Source organism: Rhododendron vialii, chromosome 5a (assembly GCF_030253575.1).
Source record: "Rhododendron vialii isolate Sample 1 chromosome 5a, ASM3025357v1".
Taxonomy (NCBI): domain Eukaryota; kingdom Viridiplantae; phylum Streptophyta; class Magnoliopsida; order Ericales; family Ericaceae; genus Rhododendron; species Rhododendron vialii.
In genome coordinates this window covers 27,688,564-27,714,726 of record NC_080561.1, presented here as the reverse complement: position 1 = coordinate 27,714,726, position 26,163 = coordinate 27,688,564, and the positions used below count along the sequence as shown (strand labels likewise).

The following is a 26,163-nucleotide window of genomic DNA, read 5'->3' as shown; positions in this document are numbered from 1 at the left end:
AAAATTTTAAGCTTACCAGTGGTTTCGAAATGAAAACTGGAGACGTGTGTTTGAGACCAAGTGGAATTGTGAGGTAAGGCGACCGAACATCTAGGCTTAGTGACAGGTCATCCGGTCTGATGCTTTCTACATTCAACCCAGCTCTAGCCACCATCCATTCCAAACAGATAGTTAGTTGATCGCTTACTGCACCAATTGGAATCCAATCTTTTTCGTCAGTTTTTTTTCCTATTGGAGGTTCAAAAATTGATCTTGATTTAATATCATCACCCCACGCGATTGAGGAAAAAAGCTCTGGGGCTTGGATTAGGGAGCATGCAAGCAACATGGTCATCAAATCCACCCATTGTATTTGTAATCCTCCTCTACAGTTGTATGCAATAGAAGTAGGCCTGATTTACATTATATCCAAAAGATCATAGTATAAACATTGAGCCAATAATCCCAAAAAAGTATATAACTTATACAAATGCAACAAGAAAACTCAAAGCACAACAGATATTGGCATGTGATTAGTAGATCAAATTGAACAAAACGTACTAAAGCATTATTATATTTGAAAATCAACCAATTTTAGCCACAAAGGACTCCTTTTTTGCCATTTTTTAGAAGCTGTGAAGTCACAGTGTACAATCCAATTATCAAATGTTAGAAGATTCAGACATAGTTTTCAATTGAAACAACCAAAACTTAAGGCTTTGATAAGGCAATCGCATAACAATCAACAGCATACAAGCATTGATACGAAACCTCGAATAGGTATCTCACTTAACTAAATCAACTCATCCAATGAGTGATTGGTGGGACTATACAGCAAAATCAATCTAACAATTGGAAGACTGATAAAGAAAATCAACCAACGGAAAGTATTAAAAACCCTTTAAAGGGCCTTAGGTGCATAGATGAAAACCACTTAAAGATGTAATCAATCCCAAAATTGTTAAACCGATTTTATTGTATTTTCCAAAATCAAAGTTTTGCAAGGACATATAACTAGAAATAATCAACTAAATCTGAGAAATTGAAGAAGATCTCGAGTAACAAGTAATAAACCATCAAATAAGATAGACTCCACTGTAAGTTTAGCTTATCTGATTCTATTTTAGAACATTCTAACCAATCCTTAATATAGTCATTCCATCTAACCATAACATACAAGCCTTTTTGCTTGTTGAATGTTATGAACAGATAAACAAACTATTTTTACTTATAAGGTGGAATGTTTTCTCACATATAACGATCTTTTTTCAATCCTTCACAAAAGATCTTCAATTTCCCTTATGGTCTAAATAATTTATGAAAACATCATCCTAATTGTTTGTGCATGCAAGTTAGACCAGGAGATAGGAAGCCTCAAAAATAAAGTATTATGGGACTATAAAGCCAACAAAAACAATGACTTTGTTGCCCCAAGATAATTCCCAAGTATCGCAAAAGAACGAGCCAAGAAACGAACCTGCCAGATTACAAAAAGTAAGAGGACGAAATGCTAAAAATATGCAATTTGATTTCTTTACATGTTTAAAAAATATCGATTGGATTCAAAATTTTAGTTTTGAGGTAACAAAAGATACAAGAAGAGCAGAGGAAAACTCATGACCGTCATGAAATTTGATGCAGGAAAACATAGGAAGAATTATTTATTAATAACTTAAGCATCAAAATAAGTATCAAAATATTACAGGCCACTTTATAGCTTACATGAATTCTGGTAGGAGAAAATTTCTCCATATCATTTGGTAAGATATATCTCCTTGTACCTGCTCACCACATAAATTTTTAACAAATTGTCAAGTAAGGTAAACTTTAGCAATAGCTTGTTGATAGCTCTTTGGAGAGACTCTGTATCAACCTACTGAAGAACTCCAAAACCTGAAAATACACACAACAGGTTAAATTATTGCACAAAGGAATGATCTGTACTCATAAGAACCAAAAAAGAAAGACAAGTTTAAAATGTTACCTTTTGGTAGGGAAAGCACTTGAGCTGCCTATATAAATATGTTTCTAAGCATTTGAAAATTTTGATTTTTTTTCCTCTTTACAATTTCTCAATTAGTAGGACTATCATAGCAAAACTTTTACTTCAGAAGGAAGAAAAAATTCTTAAATTACATGTTTTTATACCAATAGAGAACTCTTGTGACTATCAACTACAAGAAACAAAATAGTAAAAAAAAAGAGGATCTATTTGGAAAAGGAAAGAGAGGAATCAGATATACAAACCTCTCCAGAAATGGCTGCCTCAGACAAACAACAATTCAAATCTGTGTGCAGATGTTTTAGAATGAAATGAAATATTAATTGTCTTCATTTGTGGGACGAGAAATATTGATTACATACCCTGGATAAAGAACTCATGTGACTCAACTATCTAGAGGATCCAGAATTGTATTCAAGTTGCAGGATTTCCTATCCATTTCCCTGCACTAAAAAGGGTGACAACCAGGTTAATTAGTATTTGATATCTAGGTGCTAAAAAAAAGAGCAATGCTTTTGGGACTGACAACCTAATTATCATCAATCATCATATTCATCAAATGAATCTCTTTGCTTTAAACTACAGGGACAACAAACTATTAGCTGCATATAATATCTCCAGCCACAATTCATCAAACACAAAAATCCAACAAGTCACCAACAGAAACCCAATTTAAAAGTTCAAAAATCACAATACTAAATAGAAATTTCAAAGGAAGAGAAAACCCTAGCCTTTGAGATCAAATAAAAAACACCACCACAAAATACCTAAATTTGAGATGAAATCGAAAGGGAAAGTGAAGACTTGAAATTTACGGCCATCGTCAATCTGAAGTGAAAATCCTTACATGATTTGGATTGTTCATGAGCATCTGAAGCAGATGAGAGAGAGAGAGAGAGAGAGAGAGAGAGAGCAGTTTGGAGCTGTTGCGAAGAGGTGTTGGAGACGTTCTAGGGAAGATGGTTACTTTTCTCTAATCCGATGCTGTGAGATGGTCTAAGAGTACATTTCCTCACAAAGTACAAAAAAGGAAGAGTCTTGAGACAGCAAACAAGCACAAAATGGTTTGGGAAAATATGCAAAAATCTCACAACATACGCCTAGCCACGCGATATGCCGGGAAAATAGCACACGAGAAAAGACAATCTACCCCGTACCAGCAGAACACAAACCCTTAAAAATACAGAAGGCATTTTCGTCAAGTTGTGCGAAAAAGCAAGCCATTCCAAAGTACAAACTCTTTCTTATAGTATAGTTTCTCGAAGTGTATTGATATAAAAAGAGCATTTCACCCTTGTACATAAGTGGAGCACTAACCAAGACTAAAGATAAAAACGAAAAAATGTTCATGGTTTGGCTTTCCACTCTTCTTTCTTTATGTTAAGTGTTTTGAAATAGTTTTTCATTAGTTGCAACTAAAATGAATACAAAGTTGACATACATATGCATAACAATTCTGATTCCGAACATAGGTTGCTAAAAACTCTAAATACAAGTAATGTCAAACATAACCTGAAATTATGAAAGAAAAAAGAAAAATTCAAGTCATCCGTATTTACTCCTTAACAAATAAGCATAAACACGCTGGAAATGATCAAAACTTGTACTAATATATGTAAAAGCAATAATGAGGAAATGGAAAATAGTTATTGCATGAAGAACAAGCATGTACAATGATATTTTCCAAGGAGTAAGATCTTTTGATAGTTTGACTTCAAATGCAATAATGTTGACTAGGACACTACACAATTTCCTAGTTTTACGTACTTTCAAAAACTTACAACGTAGCATATGACGCATACCAAACTTTTGGTTTTAAAACACATTTAGATTAGCAAGTCTGTAGTGCAATGCCAAAAACTATATTCATTTAGGATAATAGTTGTGAAGGTGAGTGGCAGGAAGAGTACCTAAGGTTGCCATCCCGGTATATGGCGATCACTGGAACCACGGGAGGTGGAGGAGGATATAGCTCAGGGCGGTCGTATAGAGAGAGAGGGTGGTAGTGGAGAGATTGGTCAACCAGAGAGTTAGGTATCATGTTGGATGTAGTGTGTCTGTAACAACCTGGTTTCTCAAGCACCATGATATTTAAAAGACCACAATCTGTCTTTTATTCCAAAAATTATATAATTTACAACTATTGATCTTTATAGTAAATTAACAATCCACTCTCGCAGCAACTCGGACAAGTCCACACCACCGGCACCTGACCCGCTAACCAACCAGCAAGCTGGAGTCTAAAAGGACCCCAGGAGTGTGTAAGACATAATAACGTGTACAATATTAACACCAAATAAACTGCACAACGTCAACCACCACGTATAACACCAACCACGAATATAACACATTCCACATAAATGGAACCACATATCCGGTCCTCCTCAGTATATGATGGGTGACGTTACCACCTCACTAGCCCACCACAGCCCATTGGCCAACTTGTCTTTTGACATAGCTTATTAGCCTAGTCGCCCCGTCACATACCAAACAGTTCCACGACATACAGTCACCGCATAACTGATGTAGTATGTAGGAAGGGTATTTATGTCTTTTGTATTGAGTCTATATATAGGTGTTGGAGTCCTTTCTTTTGCAACTTTTTATCATTTTGAACAAATATTATCAAGAGCTAGTCTCTTTTGTATCCCATTTGGGAGTTTCTCTCTCTACATTATCTATGGGTATCTTTGGTTGCATCATTTGGTATCAGAGCTTCTAGGCTCGATCCCCACCGTTCATCTCGCCGAAGACTTCACCGGAAACCTAAATCTCACCAGAAACCTAAAACGGAGCCGAAAAATCTCGTCGGACCCCCAAATCACTCCAAATCCTCAGATCTATCCAACCCAACACCCTATACTTCAATTTCGACCATATTTAGCCCTGAATTGAACCCAAAACCCTTCGGATCTGACCTGTTCGAACTTGAATCAGCCATTTCGGCACTGTTCAAGCTCGATCTACCCATTTCGGCGCTGTTCGGACCTGTTTGAACAAGACCCAGCCTTGTTCGAGCTCAAATTTGCAATTTCGAAACTTAAATCGAAGTTTCAAACCCAGATCTGATTGTTTCGGACCATTTCGGAGCTGTTTCGGAGCTGCTACAGTGATTCCGAGTCTGCTACAGTGATTTCAAAACTGCTACAGTGATTTCGAGCACAGCTACAGTGATTTCGAGACTACTACAGTGATTTCAGAGCTTGCTACAGTGATTTCAAGTCAGATCCGTGGGTTTTGAGAGTTTTCAGATTGATTTTTGCTGATTTCAGACAAGATCTAAGGTGGGTAAGTGTCAATTCCTTATTTTCTTTGCTGGGTTGTTGTTAGATTGCTCCGTAGTTGTCGATTCGAGTATGATTATTGGTGATTATGTGTTTTTGGGGTTGTTCTGTTGAAATTGGTGGCTGAATTGACTGGGTTTTCATTATTTGGGGTGGATTTACTTGTTTGGAGTTGAATTTGGGTATTGTAATGGCTTATCAGGCTAGAGGTAGAAGAGGAGGTAGAGGTAGAGGCTTTGTGGTGAACAATGGTGAGGAGAATGAGTTTGGCAACCAAAACCATGAGATTCAAGATTTGAGACAACAAGTTGCTACCCTAACGGCGATGGTGCAAGGCTTGCAAGTGTCGCGTGCGGGTAGTGAAGGGTCCGAGGACTCTCAAAGTCACTTTGACAATCCTTTTGGTGATCCGAATTTGCGTAGGCCACCTTCCACTCACTCTCCTTATAGGTGGGAGAAGAACATCAAGATTGAACTTCCCGAGTTCAATGGAAGTCTTAACCCGGATGAGTTTGTTGATTGGATTAATACGGTTGAAAGAGTGTTTGATTATGGAGACGTCTCCGAGGAGAAGAAGGTGAAGTTAGTGGCTATCCGCCTCAAAGGAAGAGCTTCCGCTTGGTGGGAGCAATTGCAAGGAACTAGGCTACGAAGAGGAAAGGGAAAGATTAGAGAATGGGAGAAAATGAAGAAGAAACTCAATGAACAATTCTTGTCTTTCAACTATATGCAAAATCTCTACAAGAATTTGCATAATCTCAAACAAGTTGGAAGTGTTAATGAGTACACGGAGGCTTTCCATCAACTTGTTGCTAGAGTTGATTTGAATGAAAGTGAAGATCAAATGGTTGCAAGGTACATAAGTGGGTTGACGATCACAATCCAAGATGCCCTAGCTATGCAAACTTTGTGGACGGTTTTGGAAGCTTACAATCAGGCATTGGTGGCCGAAAAGCAAGAAAAGAGGAAGTTTTCGAGATCCGGGCAACAATATCAAGGCGGTTCCAAGTCTGGGCAGCCCTTTTACTCTTATGCTAGAGATGGTTCTTCCTCTAGTGGTGGCCAAGGTGCTTCTTCCGGAGTTGGTACTCAAAACCGAGCGGATAAAGTTTCAACACTCGCTCAAAATCAATCTCAATCCGGTGCTTCAGGGGCTCGAAATCAATTCCAAAGTGGGGGTTTCAAGTGCTTCAAGTGTGGGGAACTGGGTCACAAGTCTTCGGATTGTCGTAAGACTTTCGGAGGTCATAACAAGGCACTTTTCATTGAGGAGGTTATGGAACAAGGTTGTGAGAATGATATTCCCGTTTATGACGAAGAAATATGTGAAGAAATTGGAGGTGATAATGAGGAAGAAGAAGGCTATGCGTTGATGATAAAAAAGACTCTCCTTACTCCTAAGGATGTTGGTAATGAAGATTGGTTGCGTACCAATATCTTTTACACCACTTGCAATGTTGGTGGTAGAGTTTGCAACATGATTATTGATAGCGGAAGTTGTGAGAATGTAGTCTCTCAAGAGGTGGTGACAAGTTACAACTCAAAGTGGAGGAGCATCCCCATCCTTATACCCTTTCTTGGTTCAAGAAGGGTAATGAAATCAAGGTGACTAAAAGGTGCTTGGTATCTTTCTCCATTCGACAAAAGTACTTTGATGAAGTTTGGTGCGATGTGGTACCTATGGATGCTTGTCATATACTACTTGGTCGCCCGTGGCAATATGATAGGCATTCCATCCATGATGGAAAGAAGAATACCTACACCGTCCTTAGGGAGAAGCGACAATTCACTTTGTTACCTATGAAGGAGAATGTGACTACGAAGCCTCCTCCCACTATGTTGCTTGCTTCTAAAGGATTTCTCAAAGAAAGTCATGAAACCGGGTATGTTCTAGTGTTGGTTCCTATGGCGGATATGGGTGTGTCGGATGTTCCCAAGGCGATTTCTAAACTTTTGAAGGAGTATGTTGATGTGTTTCCTCAAGAGTTGCCTCCCGACTTGCCTCCTTTGCGAGATATTCAACATTGTATCGACTTGGTACCCGCGGCGCCCCTTCCGAACAAGCCTGCATATAGAATGTCTCCAAGGAAGAGGAAAGAGATTCAAAGGCAAGTTAAGGATCTTCTAGAGAAAGACTACATAAGGGCAAGCCTTAGCCCTTGTGCGGTGCGGTGCCGGCTCTTTTGACTCTGAAGAAGGATGGTTCGTGGAGGATGTGTGTGGATAGTAGAGCTATCAACAAGATCACTATCAAGTACCGCTTTCCCATTCCAAGGCTAGATGATATGTTGGATTGCCTTGCCGGTTCAAAGGTCTTCTCAAAGATTGATTTAAGAAGTGGTTATCATCAAATTCGACTTCGCCCGGGAGATGAATGGAAAACGGCTTTCAAGACCTCTCATGGCCTCTTTGAATGGCTTGTGATGCCTTTTGGTCTTACTAATGCTCCAAGCACTTTTATGCGGGTAATAACTCAAATGCTTCAACCTCTCTTGGGTATATGTGTAGTTGTGTACTTTGATGATATATTGGTGTATAGTCGGTGTTTTGAAGATCACTCATCCCACCTCCAATAAGTCTTTGAAATCTTAAGAAAAGAGAAGTCTTATGGGAACTTGAAGAAGTGTAATTTTGCTATTGATAAGGTAGTATTTTTGGGGTATGTTGTGTCTTCAAAGGGGGTTCACATGGATGAAGACAAAATTAAGGCCATTGTGGAATGGCCAACGCCTACAAGTGTTCATGAAGTGAGGAGTTTTCATGGGTTAGCTACCTTCTACCGGAGGTTCATTGCCAACTTTAGTAGTATCGCGGCTCCTCTTACCGATTGCCTTAAGCAAAGGGTGTTTATATGGTCCCAAGAAGCCGCCGAGAGTTTTAAATTGTTCAAGTCCAAGCTTATGGAAGCTTCTATCTTGGCCTTACCCGACTTTGAAAAAACTTTTGAACTTGATTGTGATGCTTCGGGAGTGGGAATTGGTGGAGTCTTAAGCCAAGGTGGTCAACCTATTGCTTTCTTTAGCGAGAAGTTGAACTGTGCTAAACTCAAGTACTCTACTTATGACTTGGAATTCTATGCCATTATCCAAGCCATCAAGCATTGGAGTTACTACCTTGCCTACAAGGAATTTGTCCTCAACACCGATCATGAAGCTCTTAAGTACATCAATAGCCAACAACACCTCAATAAACGGCATGTCAAGTGGGTGGCTTATCTACAACAATTCACGTTCTCTTTGAGGCACAAATCGGAGATTCTCAACAAAGTGACCGATGGTTTGAGTAGAAGAGTGGCTCTCTTGGTGGAAATGAAGAACAAGGTTGTTGGAGCAAATCGAGTTTCGATCATAATTTTTTTACTTTTTTGATTCTCACACATATACTCTCCTCAAATAATATATGCATCAAAATTCTCTTTCCCAACCAAACCACAACAAGCACCACCTTAATTTTTCAAATGCAACATGCCTATTGTCAATGATGTTATTATGTACCCGTAACTAATTGGACAATTGGATACTGCACTTTAATAAAAATATTTAAACATAGAAATGATGGAAGAGTGATTGCACATGAACAAACACATTTCAATCATTTATTTAGTTTCCTTGTTGCATGCAATGCATAGAATGGTGAGATCTCAAAACTTTCACATGTAGTGAATTGAACGGGTTAAAGCCAACAGCCTTACAAACGAACCAATCCCATTCAATTGCAACACAAACAACTAAGAATAAGGCTAATGCGTCTATGAAGAAAAGTAAGTTAGGGGGAAAAAATTAAACAAAATGTAAAGACCTGTAGATTATTTCTATTTTAATTAATTATTTAATATGTGAAGGATCGTATTTCGGATTAAGTTATGTGTTTATTAAGGTGGTGGTATGGATATACGTGTTCTGTTGTGCATCAAAAGTTTGGTGGATAGTTGAAATATGTGTTTTGTCATTGTGAGGGTGTAATTGGGGGTGTTGTGGGTGTGTTGGTAGTGGTCGGGGGTTAATTCGTTGAAAATTGGAAAAGTTAGAAAAGAACTCCAGATCTGTACCGATACCCCTTTTATGCCAGTATTGGTACCCTTTGTCCAGTGGTGCCTCAAGGCATTTGTGAATCCTAATAATGTAATTTTTTGTTTAGCTTTTCGTCGTAATTTTTGAGGTTCTGTCTTCACAAGACGAATCGAAAAAATATAAAAATATAGACTGATGTTGAAAAAATTCAAATAAGAATAAGACAACTGTTTGATACTTTTTTCATTTTTAGTGAACTTTTTTTTACTTCCGATCATAATATTGTACTTTTTAGACTCGTCTCATCAAGGCGGATAATTAATCCAAAAAATATCATGCGAATCTAACAAAAATTTAGAATAAAAGAATAAAACACACTAAACAAAAAAAGAAAAATGAGTTTATAAGAATGAAGCCTATATTAAGGCTCATTTTTTCGTACATAAATCAATTTCGTGCAATTTCATTAGTTATGAAATACTATTCATATTAGCCATTCATGTGGGGCATATCACTTGTTTCCGGTTCTATTAGTAATAACTGACGTGCATCAAAAATGTATAAATAATTTCAATAATTCTACGTACTTTCGGATAAGTTTTTTTGGGTATCTAGCTAAAACAATTTTATGCCCAAAATAGAGAGAGGACTTTCGAGGACATTCAGGGGGGCGCGATTAACCTTTTATCCTTGCTACAAATTCGTGTGAACACTACTTTCCATTGGCCATGCGCATTCCTATTCAAATAATCCTTCTCAAATTAGCAACCACACAACATATATAAACACTTGATCAAACACAACCATAACAAAAACAAGAAACTAGTACTCAAAAAAATATATATATCACCCCACTCCCAAACTAAAACACCAAAAAATGAAATCGGTTTCATGTCTCTTCTTCCTCGTACTCATCCTCGCGATCTGGCCTCGTCGAATCCTAACTCATGGCAGAAATAAAAATAACCACACTGACGTACTGACTGAAGCTTGCGGAAAAACGCCCTACACGGACCTATGCATATCGTCCATCAAGGACGACGATGAGAACCCCGGATCCGACCTCCACGACGTGGCCCAGATCGCGGTCAAGATCGCGTGGATAAACACCTCGGAGGCCCAGGACCAGATGAAGAAGATGCTCGACACCGCGTCCCTGCCCTACATACAGCAGTGCCTCATGGACTGTGACGCCACTTACGACGACGCGGTCGCCAACCTCGAGGAGTCCTACGGGGCATTCGACACGAAAGGGTACAGCGACATCATCACGTGGGTGGCGGCCGCAATGGTGGACCCGCAGACGTGTGAGGATTACTTCAAGGACATCCCGGGGTACACCTCGCCCGTGACGAGCATGAACAATGTGGTTATGCAGCTTTGTAGCAATGCCTTGGCCCTCACCAAACTTGTGGCAGATGGGAAAAATTGACCTCGAAATGGTCAATATATATATATATATATATATATATATATATATATATATATATATATATATATATATATATATATATATATATCTGCAGATAGAAAATACTTCTTCAAAAGGAATTCTAAAAATTAAACATAATTTTGACAATATATATCCATTGTAAGCATTCTTTTGGTTGTATTTTGTTTAGGGATTTTACATTGAGAAGTGTTAATCGAATTGATTGACAATGAGTTTAATTTTGAGATACTCCTTGTAATACATTATTTATTTCATATATCATGCATGCATTTGCTCGAGGTTTTGGTTTGATCCTCTCTCTCTTTTTTTTGCTTTACTTTTCCTTATCCTTTGTCGAGGCTAAACTTGTCATATGGAAAAATAGAAGCAAAGAACAATGACCGTAGCCTAGTGGTTCATGGCCCACTCCCGAGTAATTTGGGTGGTCAAAAGGTTCAAGGTTTGAGTCGTACGATTAACGCCTCCACAAATTTTGCCCTCTTGCGAAGCTAGGCTGCGTTCCATTAGCTAGCCCTCGGTGGGGCGGGAGAAGCTATGGTTCTTAATTAATTCCTTCTAGGGGCTGAAGCAAGTTTGGAGTTCCTATGATCACACTCATAGAAGGACTATTATGTGTGACCATTCCATGCTCTGCCCTTTCTCTTAGCCAAAAAAAAGAAGAAGCAACAATTCTTATTATTCGAGAGTAATGCAACAGACATGGATAGAGTGACACAGATCTGTGTAGGAACCATCCGATACATATGCATGACCGACACACATCAAAATGGTTCAAAACACATCTATATATGTTTGGATCAATGTCCGCTGTGTCGGTAGCATTTTTTATTCTTCGATCATGTAAGCCCAAACAAAGTTAGCCAACATTTCAAGGAAGCCTAAAATGAAACCAATTTAATTATGTGAAGAAAATCGTCCAATTCATTCTATTGTTCTGAAAATCATACAAGCTTTTTCCGAAACCTTTCAAGCTGAAAAATGAAACCATTGTCGTTTCATTTCGATCCATTAGTTAAAAAACAATGCACTGATCGATTTCAAGCTCCTATGGGAATAGTACTTGTGCAAAAGCCACAAGAAGTACTTCAAAATTGGAGATGGCTTCCAGGCAGGTGGGGAGAAAAACTAGAGGGGTGCAGTTTGGTCGTCTCATGGCCTTTTTTGGGCTCACCTTACCAATTTGAAGCATTCATTTAGGCCCCGTTCCGCTAAAGTTCTTATTTTTTAGTAAGTGCTAAGCCTAACCTGCATTGCCATCCACGGTATGAAATATCATCTTGGTACATGGTTTTTATACCAGATGAGGGACAGGTACCCTAGGTCTGCCTTTTCTTATAGGGTTAATTTTAGAAATAGTCCCTCTAGTTTTCGTGCAATTTTCAATTTCACCCCTATAGAATTAATTGTGTCATTTTTAACCTTAAAGTTTATATTTTGTCTCAATTTGGTCCCTCTCACTGACGGCGTTAGTAAAACTAACGGAACTCGTGGGTAAAATTGACATTTCGCTCTTAGAGGGACGAAATTGAGACAAAATACAAACAAGAGGGACTATTTTAGAAAATTTACATTTTTTTATTTTGCAAAGACAAACTCACACCTACAATCTTTCTCTAATTGAATAATCAAAATGTATTGAGGAAATTAAAAAAATTATTTTCAAATATATTACTGATAATATTATGAAATTCGATAAGCATCCCTTAGTTAAATATCTTTGCATCGATTTTTTTTCAATGGATTTATCTTAATTTTTACAATCCCGTTATATATGTTCTTTTCTATGCGATTACAAAAAAAAGAAGTTGTGAAACACTTTGTTAATCTCTATATGAAACATTTTTCTTTCTTTCTAATAGCGAAAATAAAGATTATTTTTTTTGGTGAATAAGGAAAAAGTTGTGATGAAATATTTTGTTATGAAATATTTTTCTTTTTTCTAATAGCGTAAAAAAGAACATAATGGGATTGTAAAAATCAAGATAAATCCGTTGAAAGAAAAAACCCAATGCAAAATTATTTAACTAAGGAATTCTTTTCAAATTTCATAATATTATTTGTATTATATTCTAAAATAATAATTTTTTTTTGCCCAAATATATTTTGATTATTCAATCAAAGAAAAATAGTTAAGGTGAGAAATATATTAGGTATGAGTTTCTCTTTGCAAAATAAAAAATAAAATGTAAAATTTGTAAAACAGTCTCTCTAGTTTGCATTTTGTCTCAATTTCGTCCCTCTACGAGTGAAATGTCAATTTTGCCCCAGAGTTCCGTTAGTTCTAATAACACCTTCAGTGAGAGGGACCAAATTGATAAAAAATATAAACTATAGGGTTAAAAATGATATAATTAATACTAAAGGGACAAAATTGAGATTGCATGCAAACTAGAGGGACTATTTCTAAAATTAACCCTTTCTTATAGCCACACTACACTGTCCATGCTCATCTGGGAAACTATTAGCTGGGGTATTGGCATTGATTTCCAAAGTAACTTGATTCCTTCTTATGTTGAAACCAAGTCACATAATGCATGTATGAGCCTAAGCAAGAGCGAAATCGTGTTAAGTGTCTTCCTAGAACATTTCATAGCACTAAAATTGCCGAGAGCGACATCGTGTTAAGTGTCTTCCCAGAACATTTCATAGCACAAAAATTCTTGAGAGCGACGATTGTGAATAAGAGCATATAGCAATTATTGAGAGCTCTAGGAGAATCTTATTGGAGGACTATGTGAACTAGGTTTTGAGTCTGTCAACGAATTACCGATCAAGGCCAAATTACCCTTCTCGGGTCCTCATGGCTTACAAAACCCGAACGCGACTTGGATGACATCCCACCATCTACAATGTTCCCTTACATTCAATAATTTTGTATTGTCATTTATTTAAGGCATCATCATGTAAGTATAACTTGTATTCGCACTAACAAGTTAATTAAGCCATATTGGCTCTGATACCAACTAGTAAGGATCGTAATAAAAAGAAGGGATTATATAGACAGACTAAGCTTTTATTTAAGAAGACCAAAGCCAATATTACAACGACACAAAAGGGAGAGAGAACAATACCGAGGATTTTTGAGAGAGAGGGAAATCCAAAACCTATCTGCTAAACTAAAGATGTCGTAGCCAATGGATGAGATCCATCGGCTAGCGTTCCCCGCCCATCTCAAAGAAATAGGCGACAAGCTTACCTCTCAGCAAGGAGGCATCCCACGAAGGGAACACCAATGCATCATCGATGAAGATTACCGAAGGGACCAGAGCAACGAGCTTACCTCTCAACAAGGAGGCATGCCCCAAGGGGAACACCAATGCGTCATCGAGGATGCCCGCTTAACACAGCAAGGTGCCAAGCTTTCCGAAGCAACAATGCCATAGCCAATGGCTATCCATTTTCCGGCACTCGCCACCTAGGCGATGAGCCTACCTCTCAACAAAGAGGCATCCCTCGAAAGGAACACCAATGCATCATCGAAGAAGAATACTGAAGGGACAGTGTCGTAGCCAATGGATAACATCCATCGGCTGGCGCTCACCACCCATCTCATTGAAATAGGCGACGAGCTTACCTCTCAACAAGGAGGCATCCCCCGAAGGGAAAACCAATGCGTCATCGAGGAAGGATACCGAAGCGACAGTGCCATAGCCAATGGATGGAGATCCATCGGCTGGCGCTCACCGCCCATCTCATTGAAATAGGCGACGAGCTTACCTCTCATCAAGAAGGCATCCCCCGAAGGGAACACCAAATCGTCATCGAGGAAGGTTACCAAAGGGACAGTGCCATAGCCAATGGATGGTGATCCATCGGCTGGTGCTCGTTGCCCATCTCATTGAAATAGGCAACAAGCTTACCTCTTGGCAAGGAGGCATCCCCCAAAGGGAACACCAATGCGTCATCAAAGGAGATTACCAAAGGGACCACAAGGAGGCATCCCCCGAAGGGAACACCAATGCATCATCGAGGAAGATTACCGATGAGACAGTACCATAGCCAATGGATCTCATCCATTGGCTACGGCACTGTCTCATCCATTTTTATGGTGTGACTTGGATGACATCCCACCATAAAAATGTTTCGCGTTAAGACAACAATGATTGATCATTACAAAAAAAATTGGAACAAACGACCAGGATTGGGAAATTGAGTTTCTGATTCTATAAAATCAACGTATTCAAAATAAATTGAATAATTTATTTGGTGCGTAATTTTGCAATATGAACAGACCTCTTGATAGAGGCAGAGGCAGAGGAAATATTTCACTAGTAAGGATCGTAATAAAAAGAAGGAATTATATAGACAGACTAACCTTTTATTTAAGAAGACCGAAGCCAATATTACAGTGACACAAGAGGGAGAGAGAGCAATATCGAGGACTTTTGAGAGAGAGGGAATCCAAAACCTGCCTGCTAAACTAAAGACGCATCCCTTATATAGGGGATTCCAACTTGAAATGAAATTCAAATTACACTTAAATTCAGACCTAATGAAAGATAAAAGATGTCAGCTTCACTTCATGGGACCCATCGTCACATGCCTTTGTCTTCCCGTCTGAACTTTAGTAGTTGAAATTGGGATTGGCCACCAAAAGTGAATTTGGATTTATCCGAACACATTATTACTTCATGGATTCTTTTCCCTTTCTTGAGGACAGTTGTCCAGCAATAATTTCGGTCATGTTGTCCCAAAAGTCACCTAAAGTAGGTTCGCCAGCTCCATTGCCTTCATCTTCATAGGGGTCTTGAGATTCCCCTGCTAGACATGTGAACGAATTATTATCTTCTTCTGCACTCTTTGCAAAGGTCATTGATTCATCATTAGTTACTTTATTAACTATTTCCAAGAAATTGCTCTTCATATAGTCTATGGTTTTTTAATTACAATTTTCTCATCAGTTAAGGATGGATCTTTTGCCCAGATTTGAGCTGAGATATCCAAAAATGGATTCTTGATAGAAGATTTTTCTTGTTGTTTTAACTGCTGCTTGTATTCCTGGTTTTTGACCTTGATTGTCAAGACTATTTCCTCAATTGAGATCTATGACCACCATCGGTATTAGAAAATTCTTTGGAGAATTGGGAGTCCCAATTGATTTTGTCCATATTGAACATCCCATTTCCATATCCAGGGAATCCTGGACGTGGTTATAAAAAATAGAAAAGATTTTCCTTCTGGGATAAACTTTCCCCTTAATTGAGGATGTAACTGAGTAAAAATCCCAATTTCCTTTTGAATATCTGAAGGAAGATAGTCCGACTGTGGCACGAATTTGGTCCACCGAGTAATAAATCAATTTGGGAAATCATTTTGTCCAATCAAGTTTGGACATAATTTGAAAAACCATGAGTGTTTCCTCTTCTGATTTTGGCAATAGAAGGCATATGTCCATGCTTCAATATAATCCCAGTAATTATACTTAATTATGGTAGTTCCATTCCCATTCCTGATTGGTAAAGATTTTGACTTCTGTGGATGTATTCTCCACTTGTGAACTGGGATTACCATTTTGATTATGGTTTAATTGTAACTGATTGGGCTATTTTTTTGGCCATATTTGCCATCATATGTGTGGGTAATTTCCACTGATCCAGATTCAGTAAGCAATGCTTCATAAATATATCTGCATTTTCCCTCAGGAACAAGATAGCTCATTGTGTCCAAATATTGGGACTTCATTTCCCAAGGATCTTCCTTCCATTGTTCATCCAGAGCTTCCAAGACCATAATTATCTCAGTTGTGTTTGAAGTTTTAAATACAACCTCTGATTGAACTACCTCCTTCATTGAAGGTATTTGTGATGATGAGGATACTGATGCCGCATCCTAGAGAGAAGGAAATTGGACCTTCTGTGCCTTTAAGTAGGCTTCAATATATGTTTGGGTAACTCTTGGTTTGTTACCTTGGCCACGAGAAATATGTCCTCTGCCTCTGCCTCTGCCTCTGTCAGGAGGTTTGTTCATACTGTAAAATTAGGCACCAGATAAAATATTCAATTTATTTTGAATACATTGATTGATAGAATCAGGAACTCAATTTCCGAATCCAGATCATCGTCTGTTCCATATTTTTTGTAATGATCAATCATTGTTGTCTTAACACGGAACCATCTTATTAGATTAGACCTATTATGTGGTAATTTGAGAATATTCATCTCCATGTCTGCCTCAAATATGTCTCTTTGCAATTTCATCCATTGTTGGAAAACAGTTCTTATAAAAACCATTTTATTAGACTCCATTTATGCTACCAAGGTATTCAATTGCTCTTGTAATTCAGCAATTTTTCGCCGATAAATGGCCAAATTAACCTTGTAAGAATTTGACGGTAAATTAGGAATTGCTCGAAGATATCTTATACGATCTTCCCAAAATCTAATTTGTTGAATTATCTCAAGTCTCCTAATTATTTCCATTTTATCCCTATAAAAATTCACGAGTAAGAAAATCAGAGAGAAAATTATTTTTTCCTTATATATATATTCAATATCTAAATCAAATGTAGATAATTCTGACTGCCATGTGGCAAAAATTTACTTTGAAGCTAGGTTTTTGATATCCTATTTTAAAACCTGTTTTGTTGCACTGCAATTAACTTTAAGAATAAAATGTTGATTCAACGAATCATCTTGGAATTTATTAATACATTTAACAATAGAAGGAATTTCTTTCTTTATGGTACTATAATTAGCTTGGGCATTCTTAAAAAGTTCAGAAGTGAATCGAACTAATTTCTCCTTGGAAGTATTTGGATTATATTGTTTTAAGATGCCTCCATAACCTACATTAGAAGCATCAATTTCTACTATTTTCTGTCATTCTGGATTAGCAATAGCTAAACAGGGTAGTTGCTTGGCTTTCAACTTGAATTTTTGGACAGCCTTAGTATGATGCTCTGTCCAAGGTGGATGATTCTTTTTAAGTCTTTTATATAAAGGAGCAGAATCTTGGGCTAATTTCTTATAATAATCTCCTATATAATTGAGACATCCTAAAAGCCTTTGCAACTGGGTTTTCTCTCTTATTTCATCTGGAATTTTGGAAGCAAATTCTATGCTTCTGTCAAAAGGGATAATTTTCCCTGGGTGAATATTATGTCCTAAGAACCTAACATTAGTTTGGAATAATTTCATTTTAGGAGCAGAAATCACTAAACCATTTCTTTTAATAACATCTTTAAAAATTCGAAGATGTTTAACATGCTGGTTTATGTTTTGAGAGAAAATCAAAACATCATCTATGTAACAAATGGTAAATTCAGCATAAGAATAAAAAAAATATCATTCATAATATTTTGGAATTTCGAAGGTGCATTCTTCAGACCGAAAGGCATTACATCCAAATGGTACAGTGAAAGCTATTTTGTAGCGATCAGATTCCTTAATTTGAATTTGCCAATATCCTGACTTCAAATCAAATTTAGAAAAAATAACTGCTTTATTCAGTCTCTCTAATAAATTCTTTTTATTAGGGATTGAATATCTAATCCACATTAATACCTCATTAAGAGGCTTGTAATTTATTACTAGCTTAGGAACACCTCTTTCCCTTTTAGCATTCTTATTAACATAAAAAGTTGTACAACTCCAAGGAGAGTAACTTTTCCTAATCAATTATTTTTTGAGTAAACTGTCAATTTCATTTTGACACATTGTTAAAATCTTGTTTCATTTGAGAAGGCCTCGCCTTAGTAGGGATTTTCTTTTCATCAAAATCCTTCTCATAAGGTAATGAAACAATATATTTCTTTCTATCCCAAAAAAGCATTAGGGATATCACTACAGATTTCTTTATTGAAATCTCGCTCTATTAGAGATATTTTCTCCTTCATGAATGGTTTTTGTAAAGTTTCTTCAATACCCATAATTTGGATTTCTTTTTGCAGGAAATTTATTTGCTTGTCCTTATTAGAGATTTTTCTCATGATATCATTAATCTCCTTATAAGTAGGGGAGGAAACAAATTCAAAAAATATTTCATGGCCATCAATATGGGCCATTATTCCAGTAGTACTGGTTTGCATAGGCATTAATATGGCTAAAAATGGGTGCCCAAGATTAATTAATGCTGGAGGTTTCTTATGCAAAGAAAAGTTGTTTCCAAACAAACTCCTTGATTACAAACGTAAACATTATTGAGCTTATACTTGATTATCATTTTAGATCCACTGGCATTAGTGAGACTTTGAGAAGTTTTCTGAAAATATTAGGTCAGAACTAAACCTTCTTGTATTCTTTTTGAATGACTAAGTTTATTCTTATATGTCATTTCTGTTAAACCACATTATTAATGATATTCAAATAATCTGGATTATTATCCCCATCAGGGCTACCTTTCTTCTCTAAAGTATTCAATCTCTGCTTCACATCAAAAAGCTCTTGAGTAGCTTTAACTTGAAATGACTTTAATATTTTAACTTCTGTTTTTTAAATATTAATTTCTCCTTTTAGATCTGAGATTGTTACAGGTTTATAGTTATCACCTTGTTCTAATCTATCTAAAACATTTTTTAGATTATAAGTTCCATCAGAAACCTGAGGTTTTTCATTCTCTTCCCCCTCCTCCTTGGTAGAGGAAATGCAAGTTTCTATGATCTTAATTTTTAATTGGGGATCTTGAATTTGATCAATGATATCTAAAAGACCTTCCTGTTTATCGGTGAGAACATTAACACTAAGACCGTTCATTTCTACTATGGCCTTCCAATAATTATCAGAAGTAGAACATTTAAGATTATTGCAATTACAATTATTAGGGATCTCTTCTTCTTCTAGACTGGAAGAAGCATCATTTTCAGAAATTTCATTAACTTGATCTTCTGAATCATTATCCGATTCCAAGTCACTAGAATCTATCATTAGTTTGAAGAGCTATTGTTTTAACCCTTCATTTATTTGAAGCTCATTAAGCCTTTTCTTTGTCTTACACTTATTAGCGTAATGCCCTATTTTTCCGCATTTTAAATATTTTGTTGTAACCTTCTTTTTTGGCTTGTCACTATGCTTCTCTTTAGAAGTAGTTTCTTTAGAGCCAAATTGCTCTGGTTTTCTTTTCTTGAAAGGTTTTCTCTTAGAATTCTTTTTCATAGTCTTATTATTACTGCTTCTCTTCTTATGACTTTTCAGATAAGTATTCATATCATAAGCAAATTGATCACAGAATTTGCCTAATTCTTGTTTACCAGTTAAGTGTTGTTTCTTCAACTGGTTATGTAACTTTATTTCATTAGATAAAGTTAATCCTTCTTGGATGATTATGGAAACTAATTATCCATTAGTGTAATTATCATAAACAATGGTTAAACCATTATGTTGATCTCTCAGTTTTTTACTAATTTTTTCAACAAAAAAGTGAGGTAAGCCATCAATAAACTTTGATTTCTAATACTCATTATTATCATCATGCCTCTGCATTATTTTAGCCAAAAAGACATCTTTGTACCAACGAAAATGAGTTAATGTTGGGCACTTCACATTGAGTCATGTTAATCGGACCTCCCGTGTCAGGCCCCCCCTGACACGGGCCCCCTTCATTTTCCCCGATTACCCCTGCCTCCATATGCTCTCTCTCTCTCTCTCTCTCTCTCTCTCTCTCTCTCTCTCTCTCTCTCTCTCTCTCTCTCTCTCTCTCTCTCATTTTATTTTTTGTTATAAAATTTTAAACGCTAATAACTTTTTTTTCACATATTTTTTTTAATAAATTTTATATTTTTGAAATCTACTCATCGAAACGTATCAAACGAGCCTAATTTTGATGGTGAAATAATGTAAAACAGAAAAACTATATTTTTGTGGTAGTTTAAACTGTCTAAAGAGGTTAAAAAATTAAGTGTTCCAAATTTCAATCCGTTTGAACCGGTGGAACGATTTTAGTTTTCTGATCATTTTATCCTAAATGGTCATAATGAAATTTTGACTCTAGGGCTGTCGTTGATTAACCCTAAGAAAATCATAGAATCAAATATCTCTTAGGGTTAATCAACGAGAGCCCTAGAGTCAAAATTTAATTATGACCATTTAGGATAAAAGGATCAGAAAAATAAAATCTTTCCACCGGTTCAAATGGATTGAAATTTGGAACAATTAATTTTTTAACCATATTTTTTAATATATAAACTATCTAAAGAGGTTGAAATCACGTATTTTTTTAAATAAATTTTATATCTTTGAAATATACTCAACGAAACCTATCAAACAAGTCTAATATTGAATATGAAATAATGTGTTTAAATTAAATTATTTTTTTGGGCCCAATATATTATCTCTTTGAGCCTATTTTTTTTAAACTTCTATATTTGAGTTTTCAAGTAAATTATGTATGTTGAATCCACTTAAATTTACTTTATATTTCTTTGAATAGTCAATAATGCAAACTGAAATCAAACTTCATTTAATTATACTTGAGTATGTAGAACCAATACATGAACATAAATAAATACACAAATTTAGTCAATATTTCCGCCAAATTGTGGTTGTTGTCTCGGCGGATCTATCTGCATTACTTCGTACCATAATTAGAGGCGTGCTTTATAAGGATGAGCCCATCCGCGTGCTTCATCTGATGCATTTGGCCTCCACCATATGATGATGGGTGGTACAGGGTAATGAGGGTGTAGGAAAACTTGCACGAAGTGATTGCCATTAACATGGCCAATAGCTATATGTTTGCGCACTGCGAATGAAACTGGATGGGAGCTCAATGGCAATTGAGTGAGACAACTTGAAGCAATCATATCAAATGTATGCAATACAACATTGTGCGTTGATGCGATGACAAGTCCCAATGGTATAGAATCCATCCAATGATCATCTGGTGTAGATGGCTAAAAGCAACGAAGTCTTTGTAGCACCTGGTATACATAATCACGTTATGGATAAAGCTGATCATACAGGACCCAATTTTGTTCAATCTCTTGGATAAGGTCCTGTCGTACTTGAGCCCATTCATCTTCAGAACCATAGAGTTGCGCGGCTATCGCCCTGAAGCCACAATGACAGTCGGATCGAACGTCAACACAGTGGGAAATATAACGCTGATACTGATCAGAAAATTTCAGAACGAGGTGATCCCTCCCATTGCTCCTTCGCGATGTTGGAATACGTGAGGCCCAAGATTCTGAAGTGGATACTGTTACAGAAGGTATGCGACCTCTATTATGCTTATCTCTGCTTGTAGGTCGACCCCTGTGTTCTGTGTTGTATGTTAGGGGTCGAACTGTGTAATGAGATGGATCCGCCATATAGAGAAACCTATCCATCATAGACTCTCGACTGTCGGAATCCATTTCATTTAATCTTTCAATCAGCGCTGCCCTGCCGGATCGTGCTCCCTCGTCAATATGCCTCTGGGCGTGCATGGACAACGTACTCCAGTGAGGGTGGATAGCGCTTAATGGAATTGGCCTGTCCACAAAACGGAAAAGTACAATATCGTGAAAGCATGGCAATCCGTGTGTCCTTTTGATCTTACAAAAGCAAAGGCCGGCTTCGTTATCAGTGCGTTGTGCCCGCTTATGGATCAAGTTCATTGCCTGTAATGACATGCGACCTCTGATTTCACTATAAATGCCTTCATGTAGATGTATGTGTCATGGAATGTTAAGAGATTTCTGGAACGACTCTTGAATATCCCCGTACTGACTGGTCAACATCTTTTCTATTTTCTAAAAAGATGTTTGAAGCGAGGACATGGTATCTCCCAAGTATCGTTTGAGCCTCGCATGCGCAGACTCCGCCCTGCAATTTAATAATACACTGCGTTAAATAGGAAAGTTACATAAAGTATTCTTTAGTGCAGCACAGTGAATATACAATGACTATAGGAAAGTTACCTTTGGCTTGAATTGCTCCTAAGGTGCATAAACTAGTTTATAAATGCTGCAACAAACCGCTCTTTGTAAGGACCTAACCATGTATCCCAAAGGTATTGTATGGCATTGGAGTATTGCTCAAACTCCCCGCACATGGCATTCCACCTATGTTGCAAAGACATCGGTGTCGATGAATAAATAAGCAACTGCCATGCATTAGAAAACTCATCCCACCTCGTACCAAGCATAGGGTTGCACTTCTTCATTACACATTGGTTTATGTGCCAAATACAAAGAATGTGTTGTGCGAAGGGAAAACATATTCCAATGGCGCCAAGATGCGCCAGATCCCTATCTGAAACAACGACGATGGCAAAGTTGCCCCTTTTTCAACCATCCATCTCTTTAAGGTATCCAACGCTCATATCAGTTGCTCTTTCGTCTCATTACTCAAATATGCAAACATAAGAGAGTAAGTTTTCATTGTGGATGTGATACTCACAACTTCCAAGAGTGGTATTCGATACTCATTACTCTTGTACGTCGCATCAATAATCAACACGAACGGAAAGTTGACAAATAGCTTTAGGCTTCTAGGATGAACCCAAAGAATATCTGTGATTTTTTTGGTGTGTTCATTTATAAGATAGTCATAAATGTATTTTTTTCATTTAATTCTTTCAAGATGTACCCAATAGGAGATAGACCCCCCAGTTGCTTTTTCTTATACAATGCCTTCACATTGTAAATACTCCTGATTCCTGTACTAATTGATGAGTCTTGTTGTCTCATGAAACTAAGAATTTCTCGAGGCGCGATGCTGGTAGACATGTCACGAACTAATTGCTGCTGGATTGGGGTCAGCCTTGACGGATACTAATGTTCCTCAAAACTTTCAGCTGGTTCATGGTTATGAAAACCTGTAACAACCTTCAAACTCCACATGACACCGTCTGGAAGTTGTGCTACACCTCGCAGCTTAAATGGGCATTCACATTTTTTAGTTCCAGTAATCCTTTGCATTGAATGCCCTTCTGGTGGTGGTTTGTACAATCATCCCATTTCACAAATTTGAATGCACTTCGGCATCTTCTTGCCCTTTATACTAGCATATTTACTTATGACAATCACAAAACCATTTTCTTTACCAACTCTCCGCACCCAATCTAACATGACAGCTCTAGTTTCAAATATCTATAACAAAAAAAATGAATACGTATAAGCACAACATTATGCAACCTACTTTCAAAATAAGTAACAAATATGTATAATAACAACAGTAATAACTAACCTGGTCAGTTGTAAATTCGGCTGTGTAATCACGCCCAACGTAGGAGTTGCTCTCCCCATAAGGAACATCATTCGCAACATCGTTCCCAACTGACCAACTATCCGAAAATGAAAAATTGTATTGATCCATAATGTTCTTCTATGAATTACGAAAATGAAATGTAAGTTGAGAAAAATTGTGAGGATGTGATTACTCAAAAATTGCTCTCAATCTCAATGTATACAAGCCCCGAATTACACAAGCCCAGACAAGCCCACTAATGCAAGAGTACATCATCAAATTATATAGCCAAGGAAAATTAACGTTGAGAAACGGGCAATTGTTGATAAGGTGCTCAACCATGGGCATATTCAATGCTCTGCAAGTTGCTGCATCTCAAAATTTGCAGTTGCTAGCTCTTGGCTCTGGTTCTCAACAGCTTCTAGAAGGCAAAAAATTGGTCCAAATTGTGAGCCAATATGTCACGGCCCTATCTCAAAAGTTGTTAAAATGATAGGATTATCGTGACGGGCCAGTCCAAGAGATGCAAAGACTGTAAAAATTTAATAATACGGAAACATAATTGACATAAAAATACTGTCAGAGCCTTAAAAATTTAAAAAGCTTTACAATATAAAGTGAGCTTACCCCAAAGAGGGGGTAGTCAATCTTTTATTTATTTTTTATTTTCTCTTACCAGCATATATATATGTATTAGATATTTTTAGAGGTGAAATACCTCTTAGTCATTCTTACCTTATGGGACATGTGGACACATGTGGCAGCTAAAAACTTCCTACCTTTGATACGTGTAACACCTAGAAAATTGGGATACAAAATCTCAATTTTGCTTTCTAGACAATATGTATTAAAAAATATGGTTACGAAATTAAGTGTTCCAAATTTCAATCGGTTTGAACCGGTAGAAAGATTTTAGTTATTTGATCATTTTATCCTAAATGGTCATAATTAAATTTTGACTCTAGGGCTCTCGTTGATTAACCCTAAGAGGCATTTGATTCTACGACTTTCTTAGGGTTAATCAACGACAGCCCTAGAGTCAAAATTTAATTATGACTATTTAGGATAAAATGATCAGAAAACTAAAATATTTACACCGGTTCAAACAGATTGAAATTTGGAACACTTAATTTTTCAACCTCTTTAGACAGTTTAAACTACAGAAAAAATATAATTTTTCCGTTTGACATTATTTCACCATCAATATTAGGCTCATTTGATAGGTTCCGTTGAGTAGATTTCAAATATATAAAATTTATTAAAAAAATATGTGAAAAAAAAGTTGTTAGCATTTAAAATTTTATAACAAAAAAATAAAATGAGAAAGAGAGAGAGAGAGAGAGAGAGAGAGAGAGAGAGAGAGCGCGCGCGCAAGGTAAAAGGGGGAAGGAGGGGCAGTGTCGGGGGGGGAGGGGGGGGGGGCCTGACACCGGGGGGGTGGGGGCGATTAGTAAAACGCTTCAAATTTTGTAATAATTCCCTACTTCTTTCTCATTGGTTATGCCATTGACCAACAAAATGAAGGATGGTAGATTGGACAAGAGTGTAAACAGCATCTTGCTGTAGGGTACCATTTTCTTGCTTTATCGCGTTTAAGATTTCATGGCGTTGGGCTACATTCAAAACATTATCCCACCATCCTTTAATCATACCAACAAAACCAGCAATTATAAAACTAGCTATTTGGTGGTCAGTATTACTATTATGTTTACAAACAGTACTATACATCATCATTTGATGAACCATGTCAAAGATTTGGTATTCTATCATTCCATCTATATTTTACCACTATATGAATTTTGGCGATAGAAACCAGCTTCCTCATATAGAATATCCCGGGGACTAGGACAAGGGTGGTAATATCTATCAGCTCCTGCATAAGGAAATTTCTGAGCAAGATACAGGATTTTATTAATAGCTTCAGGTTGGGATTGAAGGAAAGAAGCTTCCATTTTTGCTATTTCCTGATTATGAATTTCTGGTTCTAATTCCTCAGAAATAACATTTAAAGAGAGACCTTTAAGTCCCTTTCCCAATTCATCTAGTAATTCAGAATTCTTAGTCGGATTTCTTAAATTAAATCCTATTATTGATACAGGAGGCCTAATATTAGTAGGATAGGTTTTAGTCTCTTGCTCCTTATCCTTAGGCTTGAGATCTTTAAGATCTTCACAGATATGGGCTATTTGTTCCTCCATGTAAATTAATTGTGATCCAATAGTACCAAGATGTAAATTAGTAAAATTATTTTGTTTGTAAATTTTCTCATAATTATCTCTTCCTTCTGTAGGTTTTACAAACACTACATTGTCTAGAACCAAAGAATTAGATT

The 26,163-nt window shown here is 36.9% G+C and overlaps 2 protein-coding genes across 3 annotated transcripts in view; one reads left to right on the top strand and one right to left on the bottom strand.

The window, feature by feature from the left end:
• The first annotated feature begins 9,996 nt into the window (after positions 1-9,996).
• The window catches only part of LOC131326950 (probable pectinesterase/pectinesterase inhibitor 61), a 19,037-nt gene continuing 2,870 nt past the window's right edge, over positions 9,997-26,163 (top strand). Inside the window, exons 1-2 of one of the 2 annotated variants that reach the window (XM_058359871.1) lie at positions 9,997-10,731; positions 15,044-15,128. In XM_058359871.1, coding sequence (XP_058215854.1) covers positions 10,153-10,707 — 555 coding nt within the window. In that variant the 5' untranslated portion in view covers positions 9,997-10,152 and the 3' untranslated portion in view covers positions 10,708-10,731; positions 15,044-15,128. Of the gene's footprint in view, positions 10,732-15,043; positions 15,129-26,163 lie in introns of those variants that run through there. The other variant, XM_058359872.1, reaches the window with a different exon arrangement.
• LOC131326949 (uncharacterized) lies at positions 21,036-24,234 on the bottom strand. The gene is made up of 2 exons (XM_058359869.1): positions 22,562-24,234; positions 21,036-22,466 (listed from the first exon to the last, which is right to left on the bottom strand). Exon 2 carries the CDS (start codon positions 22,271-22,273, stop codon positions 21,599-21,601), a length of 675 nt encoding a protein of 224 aa, XP_058215852.1. The 5' UTR covers positions 22,274-22,466; positions 22,562-24,234; the 3' UTR covers positions 21,036-21,598.

Bases quoted from the DNA above. Each gene is read 5' to 3' on its own strand.
- LOC131326949 (XM_058359869.1), bottom strand. From the start codon at position 22,273: ATGTCATTACAGGCAATGAACTTGATCCATAAGCGGGCACAACGCACT.